The sequence below is a fragment of the Dendropsophus ebraccatus genome, chromosome 11 (assembly GCF_027789765.1).
Source record: "Dendropsophus ebraccatus isolate aDenEbr1 chromosome 11, aDenEbr1.pat, whole genome shotgun sequence".
Lineage (NCBI taxonomy): Eukaryota > Metazoa > Chordata > Amphibia > Anura > Hylidae > Dendropsophus > Dendropsophus ebraccatus.
This window is the reverse complement of record NC_091464.1, coordinates 54,082,917-54,094,796: the sequence shown is the minus strand read 5'-3', so window position 1 is coordinate 54,094,796 and position 11,880 is coordinate 54,082,917. Positions and strand designations below refer to the sequence as shown.

The 11,880-nt window shown below is 47.3% G+C and overlaps 1 protein-coding gene across 1 annotated transcript; it reads right to left on the bottom strand.

The window, feature by feature from the left end:
* Positions 1–3,837: 3,837 nt before the first annotated feature.
* On the bottom strand, positions 3,838–11,877 carry POLDIP2 (DNA polymerase delta interacting protein 2). Its single transcript, XM_069944804.1, has 11 exons — positions 11,675–11,877; positions 9,137–9,218; positions 7,916–8,013; positions 7,711–7,807; positions 7,302–7,377; positions 7,053–7,160; positions 5,999–6,135; positions 5,439–5,465; positions 4,863–4,988; positions 4,696–4,775; positions 3,838–4,245 (listed from the first exon to the last, which is right to left on the bottom strand). The coding sequence occupies exons 1-11, from the start codon at positions 11,833–11,835 to the stop codon at positions 4,131–4,133; spliced, it is 1,107 nt and encodes a 368-aa protein (XP_069800905.1). The 5' UTR covers positions 11,836–11,877; the 3' UTR covers positions 3,838–4,130.
* Positions 11,878–11,880: the final 3 nt, after the last annotated feature.

The window sequence follows — 11,880 nt, the reverse complement described above, 5'->3', positions numbered from 1 at the left end:
CGTGTGTGGGAGGAGCCAGACTGAAGTTTACATGGAGTGGGGTAAACAGAAGAAACATAATGGAGGTGTGAGCAGAGGGGGCAGCCTGAGGAAGGGGGTATGGGGGAGCAGAGGGGGCAGCCTGAGGAAGGGGGTATGGGGGAGCAGAGGGGCAGCCTGAGGAAGGGGGTATGGGGAAGCAGAGGTGCAGCCTGAGGAAGGGGGTATGGGGAAGCAGAGGGGCAGCCTGAGGAAGGGGGTATGGGGGAGCAGAGGGGCAGCCTGAGGAAGGGGGTATGGGGGAGCAGAGGGGCAGCCTGAAGAAGGGGGTATGGGGGAGCAGAGGGGCAGCCTGAGGAAGGGGGTATGGGGGAGCAGAGGGGCAGCCTGAGGAAGGGGGTATGGGGAAGCAGAGGTGCAGCCTGAGGAAGGGGGTATGGGGGAGCAGAGGGGCAGCCTGAAGAAGGGGGTATGGGGGAGCAGAGGGGCAGCCTGAGGAAGGGGGTATGGGGAAGCAGAGGTGCAGCCTGAGGAAGGGGGTATGGGGGAGCAGAGGGGGCAACCTGAGGAAGGGGGTATGGGGGAGCAGAGGGGAAGCCTGAGGAAGGGGGTATGGGGGAGCAGAGGGGGCAGCCTGAGGAAGGGGGTATGGGGGAGCAGAGGGGGCAACCTGAGGAAGGGGGTATGGGGGAGCAGAGGGGGCAACCTGAGGAAGGGGGTATGGGGGAGCAGAGGGGGCAACCTGAGGAAGGGGGTATGGGGGAGCAGAGGGGCAGCCTGAGGAAGGGGGTATGGGGGAGCAGAGGGGCAGCCTGAGGAAGGGGGTATGGGGGAGCAGAGGGGCAGCCTGAGGAAGGGGGTATGGGGGAGCAGAGGGGCAGCCTGAGGAAGGGGGTATGGGGGAGCAGAGGGGCAGCCTGAGGAAGGGGGTATGGGGGAGCAGAGGGGGCAACCTGAGGAAGGGGGTATGGGGGAGCAGAGGGGCAGCCTGAGGAAGGGGGTATGGGGAAGCAGAGGTGCAGCCTGAGGAAGGGCGTATGGGGGAGCAGAGGGGCAGCCTGAGGAAGGGGGTATGGGGGAGCAGAGGGGCAGCCTGAGGAAGGGGGTATGGGGGAGCAGAGGGGCAGCCTGTGTGTGGTGCAGGGTATGGGGGTAGTGTGTGTGGTGCAGGGTATGGGGGAGCACAAGGGCAGCCTGTGTGTGTGGTGCAGGGTATAGGGGCAGTGTGTTTGGTGCAGGGTATAGGGGCAGTGTGTGGTGTTTGGTGCAGGGTACACATGTGGGTAGGATGTGTGCTTGTGAGAAAGTGTGGGCAGTACGTGAAAAGGCGAGCTTGGAATGCAGGGGGGAGGGTCTTTGTACTGTGGCATAATAGGTTCTCCAACGATTACTTTATGTAGGCTTATGTGGACAAAAGAAATGGGACTTCATGATGAGAAGACCCCACTATACTGCAGCTACTTGGTATGATGGAGACCCCACTATACTGCAGCTACATGGTATGATGAGGAGACCCCACTATACTGCAGCTAGATGGTATGATGAGGAGACCCCACTATACTGCAGCTACATGGTATGATGAGGAGACCCCACTATACTGCAGCTACATGGTATGATGAGGAGACCCCACTATACTGCAGCTACATGGTATGATAAGACCGCACTATACTGCAGCTACATGGTATGATGAGAAGACCGCACTATACTGCAGCTACATGGTATGATGAGGAGACCCCACTATACTGCAGCTACATGGTATGATGAGGAGACCCCAATATACTGCAGCTACATGGTATGATAAGACCGCACTATACTGCAGCTACATGGTATGATGAGGAGACCCCACTATACTGCAGCTACATGGTATGATGAGAAGACCCCACTATACTGCAGCAACAAATTTCTATAGCAGTCTACCTTGTGATGATGTGTCCTTGGGCTGGGTATACTATAAGGTCATGTTTACACAACGTAAAAACAATGGCAAAATACGGCCGCATTTGGATACATACAACCTGAAGTAATGATCATGTTCTTTATTTCAGGCCGTATTTATCCAAATATGGCCGTATTTTGCCCACTTATAAGTTATGTGAACATGGTCTGAAGAAATATTTCAGTAATATGTTATCACCTGTCTACTACTGTATATTGGTGATAACTACTAGATGGGGGGGGTTATGATTGCCAGGACAGCCACTAATTTAGAAAGGATTGGTGTTTCATCTCCTACATTATCATGTTCAATATCAAGCATCTCCGCTAGTCCCTTAGGGCCATGTTATACACACCGGTCTGCTAGATTGGGGCTCATTTACTGAGCTTATTACAGGGCTCGATTATCATGCAGCAAGAGCTAAAGAGGTATTCCGGGCTCTGTGTATTTAGTGGGACTCCGCTACGACCACTAAATGGCTGAGTTGCCTTGAGACATCACATCTCAAGCCACAGCTCAGACCAGGAAGTGGCAGCCAGATGGCAGAACGGGGCGGCACGATCCGGGACCTGGCGGCTTCTATATCCACCCCCTAATCTGTCAGATAATATTTCTGTGTAAATGGACCCTAACATTAAGCAATAATCTGCTGAATCGGCTGTGTAATAGGGCCCTTTGAATGGCAGTACACTTGTACATCCATTACTGTCCTTAATGCATGGACCCATTTATTAGAAGATGGGTGGATGGTGTGCATGCAGCCTAAAGAGGGAAGTTTTTATTATGTTAGTATACAGTGGGGAACACCCTTCTGTGCTTGTGACCAGTGTTGACACCACCAGTCCATATCGTGTAGGTTTCTCTTTTGCCGTCAAAACATGAACTTTATTTTGAACTTGGAGACATGTTGCCACTAGGTTTACAAGACAATAGTGGCACATAAATCTGTCCCACAATATACCACTTAGTCCATGTGCCACAATAATAACCATGCTACCAGTGAGCTGAGGGCACTGACTCAAGCAAAGTCTACTTACTATAAACAGAAGGACAACAGTATCAATTTTAGGCTCTATTTTTCAGTTATTTCCAGTCATAAAACAGCTCAAAATTCTGTGTGTGAACAAAGCCTTTGATTGTATAGACCACAGGTCCCCCAAACACTACTATGGAACAATCAGTTCCAGTATGGCCATGGAAATACGTGAAACTGGGTATAAAATAGTGATTAGATATCAGAAATATGGGGAGGACGGAGATGCAGCTGCAGATTCTTTGAGCCTTTTTGTATGACTGACCGCAGGTGGATTGCCAGTTCTGATCTTGATTAAAGCGCATTTACACTGATTAACAAATTATGCGGGCAGGACACCGTGCACTCTGCTATGTGGCACTGAACCAGACAATGGGCCGGTGGGAGAAGTGCTGGACGCTAGCTCAGTGCAGCATAGCCAAACATACTGTGATCACCCCCCAAAAAGGTTCGTGTCAACCGGTCTACACCATGTATTAGTTGGTTTACTTACCTTTTTACCACCATTTTCTTGCGAGTGGCGTCACATATAACCCACACAACCTTACGGTGATACATACCCATTTTCTGGTCAAACCTCTTCCCCAAAAAATGTGCTACATGTGATGCAAGCCACTTTTCAGTGTAAATTGCTGCAGGATTCTGGCACATAGGTGATAGTAAATGTGCCGTACTGTGTTTTGTCTAGTGAAGAGCCTGATGTGTGCTGCATGACACCAGCGTTGTCTAATGTTCTGAGGCCCCTCTCAGACTCTGCATGAGAAATATACTGCATCTGTTTCTGCCAATGCCAAAGGATTTTACCTTGTGCGTTTGGTGTATTCTCAATGGGTCTAGAAGTCGCCTCACACCACACGGTCTAGAATAATTAGCCAAATTCACTAAATGCTCATTTCAGTAAATATTGCTTTATTGAAAAAAAAAATTAAGGAAAAAAAATAAAATAACCATAACTTTAATTCCCAATGGGCTTTTGGGTTATCTGAAAGGATGTGGAACTGGGACAAGGCTCAGCAGTGTGGGAATTCACTATGAATGCAGCAGCTTGTGTATCAAGAAGATGGATCCCAACACAAATCCTCCTCTCAGAAACTAGGTAAGGAGACTGGTTGAGCATATATAAGTGCGCTCCCTTCTGAAAGTTCTACAAAGTGCGTTTCAATCAAGGCTGTATGGATATCACTACCAGTGAAGACCAGAGGGGGGCGTTTTCTCATCTTTATTACTTTCCAGGGAGAAAGGAGGAATTCTGACATCAAAATGTGAACCATCAGGCCGCTCAAAACGGAAAGTTCCCCTAAAATACAGAAATAAAGTGATTTGTGTTGTACATAAACATGAGCCTTCTAGGAGATTTTAATTTCAAGGTTAGGGTGGGAGTTATTAAATAAAAATCTTATACGAACGTTTGCCAAACCTACCACTTCAGGTTCAGCTGACAGCATAATATGTATGGGGGATTCCTGAGTCTCCACTGACAGATGGTATAGGTGGAAAGAAGGGTCAGGCATAATGGATCTCTGTCACCCTTCTGTTCTTCAATTGATAATACCCCTCCCCATAAAGAACACAGGAACATTCATGTGTAGGGGGAAGTCAGGATAGATAACTGTTGTCCAAGTGATCATTACGGTATAGCCACCTTTAGACAAAGTTAATCTATCCAATTTAGTTCAGATCTCCATGTGCTACTCTACAGTGAAACAAGACCTAACACACACACAAAAAAGTTAAAAATGCCCCTTACCACATATGGCCACTAGAAGCCTGCAGAGATACATGACTACTGTACTGGAAGGCTGGCTGCTCCTTAGAAAGTACTGGCTCCTAAATGTGATACAATACACAGTCAGTGCAAAATTTATATCCTTCATGAGCAGAAAACGTGCAAGAAAAATCACTAGGTGACCTTACCCTGCCCACGACACCACGACCTCTCACAGTTTCCAGGGTACCCGAGAGGCTGAAAATCCGCCAATGACGCTCTCTCAACTGAACTACTTCAACACCGAGGTTCTCCAGACGGATGCAGTATCGCCACTGTACAGGTTATGCAAACATAAAAATTATAGACAGACAATAGCAGCTATTATTCTACGTCACCCAAAGTTCATTCATTAATTCACTGATGCGCAAATATCAGAAGCCCTTTGGTAATCAACTATACTGCGAAGATAAAAAAGCACGTACTGCAAGATACCACTTTTCATTTATAACTAGAGCCACCGAGTGCTGACAGTGGCATTTAAAAAAAGTGGCACTTAACCCTTTAATGGCCAGCGAGAAACAATTGTTCTGTGCCAGCTATTAGCAGTGGCTGTCTGAAGCTGAATGCAGCCGTGAGCCAGCCGTGTGCTTAACACAAAGGAGTAAAGGGGTTAAAAGGATATAATAGATATACACCTGCAGCAGCATGAAAACTGAGCAAACCAAATCCTGTCATGTTTTGCCATTTGCTATTCCTAATAATACTGAGGCTGCAGTACTTACCCAGTAGACATGGGAATTCTGAGCTTCCTGTAAAAGGAAAATAAACAGCTTATCAATCAAAGTGTAGAATCCTAGTGTCATTCATTACGTATTCAGTTTTGTTACACTAGAACATCCAGATCATGGAATGTCAGTGATACAACTAGTCAGAGTTTGATGACAGCATTACAGTATTGAAAAGGGTTATTCCAACTTACAGTGCTTATTAACTGCCCAACTGCAGGGGATCCGAGTGATGGGATAATGGCATAATAACAATCTGCAATACTACCGAGGAGGTGGGAGACATAACAGTGCTATGCACTATGCGGAGTGGCCATTTTCTATGGAAGCAGATCTTGTGAAAACAATGGTAGCAGTAGCTGTGGTGGAGCGGGACAGGTAATTATACAGCACTGTCATGTCCTCTGCAGCTTTGTAGATTATAAGTTTATGCCGGACAACCCTTTAAGTTTTTAGTTCTTTAAATTAGTTACAATTGAATTAAAAATGTTTTACAATGCTCCGTGTGTGTATATGGGGGGGGGGGGGGGGGGGAGTATAAAAGGTATAAGACATACCCTCATTCCCATGTAGAAAGGGATCACTGTAACACGGATATTCTCTGTGGTCTCCCTATGCACGTCAGACAGCTCCAGCCAAGGATGATTCTTCTCTTGCCATGCACGAAGTGTTTCACGTGCTACAAATGGAGGTACTTCAAGGAAAAAAAAGACGATACTAAGAACTTAATCCAATACAGACAAAGCACAGCAAATGTAATTACAGTGGTACCTCGGTTCTCAAACTTAATTGGTTCCGGAAGGCAGTTTGAAAACCGAGCAGTGTCTTCCCATAGGAAATAATGTAAATGTGATTAATTGGTTCCAGCAGCCACCAATAATTACCTACAATACTCATTTATTACACTGATAAGTGATCAGTATAATCAGTACAGTACTATACTGTACAGGACATTAAACAGAAGAAATTTTCATCAGAACCAGCAATATAGTACAGAAGTCACCAACTCCTCACCCATCCTTTACTGTATAGCGTCCCCCCCATCTAAGCACTGTAATGTATGGGAGATGGTGGTGCACTGCCTGTACTACTACTGCACCGTATATGCACTCCAGCAGTCTTATACAGCACTGTACTGTATGTGAAGCCTCACCACTGCTTAACTCCCCAGGTACAACCCACCATCCACGCTCGCAAAAACGTTCAAAAACTGAGCAAAGTTCGAATTCCAGACACTACTTTCTGGGTAAATTTTTGTTTGAATACCAAGCAGTTCGAGTTCCAAAGCGTTCGAAAACCGAGGTATTACTGTATTAGGCTAAGTTCACACTATGTAAAAAAATTAAACAACATCCGTACTTGCAGTTTTGCAACCACGGACGGTATTTAATGAAGTGGCTGAATACATTAATATGAAATCCCAGCCAGTGCATACACACAGATTCCAAGCAGGTGCACAAGACTGACAGAGCAGACAATGTAAAGTGCGGCTCCCAATTTAAAAGAAATGGAAGTTTATTCGGCTGGTACTGCAGTACCGGCCAAGAAGAACTTCACAGAACCGCCGGTGTCATACGTAGTGTAAACCCGGCCCTAAATAGTAAAACTTACCTTTGGTTTGATCATAGCTGAGAAACCTTTCAAATAGTTCATGTTGTATAGGGACTTGATCAGTAGAATTGTATGGAAGTATATCCTCATGACTTACATAATCTAAACCTTTAAAGGAAAACATTTCTTTAGAGGCAATTACCGGTGGTTCAAATAAACTGAAAGGGATCGTAAGAAAAGTCCCCAATTTTTTCCACAGAACATCTTAACATTAAAAAAAAAAAAAAAAAAAAAAAAAAAAAAACTTACCAGGTATTGCATACAACGCTCGACTATCATCGTGATTTGCAAGGAACGTCACTGCTTCTGTCTGTGACCTCTGTGACTGAAGAAACACATCATCAAGACATTTACACATTCTTCAACTTTCCTGCTACATATATATCTAAGTCTCTAGACAAATATATTCAATGAATGCAAGATTGAAAACAGCATTTATACTATTTTACTTGTCAAATTTACAATATCACTGACTTTTCTCATGTAGAATGAATTTACATGTTTTTTGCAGAAATTTGTGACTGCCATACATACCTGGACTTGTACACATAATATATACACACACACGTTGCAGAAACAGCCTCATTCAGATGCACACAAATTTCTGCAACAAACCTGCTGTGAGTTACCATACCCAGTTCCTAAGTATAACACTTACTATGTGGGGGCAGTCGCGTGCATCTATTAGTACTTGGTAATAGGTGTGTGTTTTGCCCTTGACCTCTTTGGATCCATGAACTGCTGAAGTCTCTGACCTGAAAATAAAAGCCAGCTAAATAAAGAGTACTTACATTTCAGTGTTATGGAACTGTATATTCTTCAACTTCCCAATAAGCTATTTTTAAAGCGAGACCCAAACTTACTTTTCTGAGACAGGTGAAGAAACATCGCGATCATATAATCTCGCCTGCCAAGGAAATAGAACAATGCCTCTGTATCCAAAGACACTGTGGAGGAAGAGCTGTGCAACAAAAACATGGAGACACAAATTACTACAGAACAATGTGCCAAGAGGTCTGATTTATATCACCTAGCATGAGGTTTATTATTAGAGATGAGCGAACCTGGAGCATGCTCGAGTCCATCCGAACCCGAACTTTCGGCATTTGATTAGCGGTGGCTGCTGAAGTTGGATAAAGCCCTAAGGCTATGTGGAAAACATGGATATAGTCATTGGCTGTATACATGTTTTCCAGACAACCTTAGAGCTTTATCCAAGTTCAGCAGCCCCCACTAATCAAATGCCGAACGTTCGGGTTCGGATCGACTCGAACCCGAACCCGGTTCGCTCATCTCTATTTATTATCCAAGACTTGTGACCTCTTATCCATGGAGATGCCTGGCTGCAGACTCCAGCATTATTTATTCACCTCTATTCACTAACTACATCAGCCACAATAGTTTCAGTGCCAAATATCCCACCATCACAGACTGTTCTTATTAAGATGCCTTGTCTACCAATATGTACTGGACGTGTCAATACCATTTCTTTCACAAACATCCACAATCCCCAATACAGAAGATAGGACGGACCTGCCTCAACATATCTGAGATAAGTAACCTGCCTACCTGGCTGACTAGAGAAGTAAAAGGTTGCATCATTGTCCTGTAGGAGAATATTTTAGCAGGTAGAATAAGCCCCCCTGTCCCCCGGTAGAAGACACCATAGTCCTTAAAGTGACTATTACCAGGCCCAAGCACTGGAGGTGGGCCGACCCACCCCCAGTGGGAAGAAACCCCAGCCCCTCCATGACGTGCTTCCATTAGAATCAATGAAACCCTATCATAGAGGGGCTAGGGTTTCCTCCCACTAAGGGTGGGTCAGCCCGCCTCCTGTGCTTCAGCCTGGGCCTGGTGGTACAGTCACTTTAAGATCCTTTTACCCTGCCTGATAAGTGTCCATGCAACGACACAAACAAGGCCGATCAGCAAGTGCAGTGCCTTCACAAAGCATGATTCATGACATGGCACGGCCTGACAATGATCACCACACCAGTCCTAAGCAGGTGTAGATTTCTGCCATGGTTTACGCTTGTTTGGCCACTTTATTTCCATTCTTTTAGCCAGCTATCAGATATCCTTACCTGACCCGTTTCATATTTTCCCTGTTGCTTTGGCACCTCAAAAACACCCACAGTCTCTAAGACTTTACCTTCCGGACGGTTCCTAGGATGATAGAAAGACATTAAGGCGTTACACACAGGAATGATAAATATCATATGACCATCACCTATTCTATAGCACTGCTGAAAGGAGAACTCCCAAACTCCTAAACTATTTTGCATGGTGTCTTCTGCATCATGGAGGTGGACAGTGGGTGAGAATACTGATTCTATATGTTTATACCCCATACATTCATTTTAGTTACCAGGGAGGGAAATATAACAATACATTTGTAAGAGAAATGACAGGTATATACGCCCCAGTGAATAACACAGCACTTCTGCCACAGTAATACATATCGTCTAGAGATGAGCGAACCTGGAGCATGCTCGCGTCGATCCGAACCCGAACTTTTGGCATTTGATTAGCGGTGGCTGCTGAAGTTGGATAAAGCCCTAAGGCTAAGTGGAAAACATGGATATAGTCATTGGCTGTATCCATGTTTTCCAGACAACCTTAGAGCTTTATCCAAGTTCAGCAGCCCCCACCAAGCAAATGCCGAACGATTGGGTTCGGATGGGCTCGAACCCGAACCCGGTTCGCTCATCGCTAATATATCCATAGATCCCCACCCCCCAGGTGCTGAGGACTGTATTACTAAGGCAGGACTATTAAAGCGACTCTGACACACTTTGTGACCCCCCCCCCCCCCCCACAACTACTTATACCTTCTTGTAGCTGGTGAGAAGTCCTTTCTGCTGATATGTATATCAACGCTGGTTGTTCTTTCCCGAAAAATCATACTTTAGTTGAGCTGTAGCCGTGTCTAAGAGGCGTGGCCTAGAGCGATCGTGCCCTAGGCCAGCACCGCCTGTGTGGTATTGGTCACCGTCTCCCCCTGCCCATCCGCAGAGTGTTAGCTGTAAGTGCGCATGCTCCGCTGCAATGACGTAGCCGGGACTGCGCTGCCTCTGTGGTGTGTCCTTTCAGTGTTGTCCCCGCCCAGTGGTAGTGACACACACGCCCCTTCCCCGCCTCTCCTGCCTGTCACAACCCCCACCACCACCACATACCGTGGTGCCACCTGCTGCCGGAATCAGCTTGTCCTCTTATTTGGACGTGCGCCGATCCCACACAGGTGCAATGACGCACCAGGCTAGTCAGAGAAGGCCGGTCACGTCACTGCGCAGGATCGGCGCATGTCCAAATAAGAGGACAAGCTGATTCCGGCAGCGGGTGGTACCATGGTATGTGGTGGTGGGGGGGTTGAGACAGGCAGGAGTGGCGGGGAAGGGCTGTGCGTCACTACCACGGGGCGGGGACAACACTGAAAGGACACATCACAGAGGCAGCGCAGTCCCGGCTACATCATTGCAGCGGCGCATGCGCACTTACAGCTAGCTCTCTGCGGACGGACAGAGGGCGGTAACAGGAGGCAGGGGGAGACGGAGACCACCACACAGGCGGTGCTGGCCTAGGGCACAATCGCTCTAGGCAATGCATCTTAGACACTGCTACAGCTCAACTAAAGTATGATTTTCGGCGTCAGGAAAGCACAACCAGCGTTGGTAAAGATACCAGCAGAAAGGACTTATCAGCTACAAGAAGGTATAAGAAGTTTGGGGGGGGGGGGGTACAGAGTCGCTTTAAGTTATATTATAGCAGGTGATAGAAAAAAAATGAAATTTATCTATACACCCACTATAGGAGAGACTAAGATACCCATAGAGATCGGTCCCATAGAGTGGGGGATAACTCATTTATATGGGGTTGTCCCTGTCATTATTGAAAGCTTCTGAGACGCTGCAGTGACACGTCATGAGTCGGGTGTGAGTGGTCAGACCCAGGGCGATCTCTAGATAAATGGGAGAGGTGCGCAGTCCTGTGCTGGACACTTTAGCATCCTGCCAGCTGTCTCTTTGCCCATAATGCACCAGTTATAAATGGCGCCCATCTCATGCAGCAAAATAGTAACAGCAGGGAGCTGCGGAGAGAAGTGCTTAGCCCTGCACTTCTCCCACCTATATGTACAGACTGGTGGAGGTCTGAAGAGCCAATGTGTCTCTGCAAAAAGTCTAAGGATGGAGGTGAAATATGAGTGTCCCCTTGAAGACCTGCACAGGCCGGCCCAAGATCAGGTGGGACAACCCGTATGTGGCTCTGGTGGCAGTTATCAGGGCATGCTGGGAGTTGTGGTGTCTGCAGGTACACACTGCAGAGTATGCCGGCACTATATAACCAGCAGCAGCAGCCCCTGTGAGCACACATCAGGCCTCCCTCCAGCCAGCACCGGCTATTTCCAGCACAAGGTGATCCCTCCGCCGCCGTGTCACAGATTAGCGCTGTTTACACTCACAACAGTGTTTACAGATACACACAGCGCCCCCCTGTGGCGGCTCACTGTAATGTGTTACGTAAAGTGAGTGCGGTACCGCGCAGCTCTGCAGCACCAGGCGGGATCCCCCTATAGAGAACAGTGCACACTGCGTAACGGGAGACGCACTGTAATGCCGCATTACCTAGAGGATAACGTCCGGTCCTGCTGAAAGCGACAGCCGCAGAGAGGCCGCAGCAGAGCCGACCGGGCCTGCCGGAGCTCCACGCCCACACTGTTGGACAGGCCTCCCCGCAGCAACCGGTTGAGCACCGACAGGCTGCGCCGTGCTGCACACGCCGCCATGGTGCTCCGGAGAGACTTGCGTATGACGTCACACGCAGCGGTCAG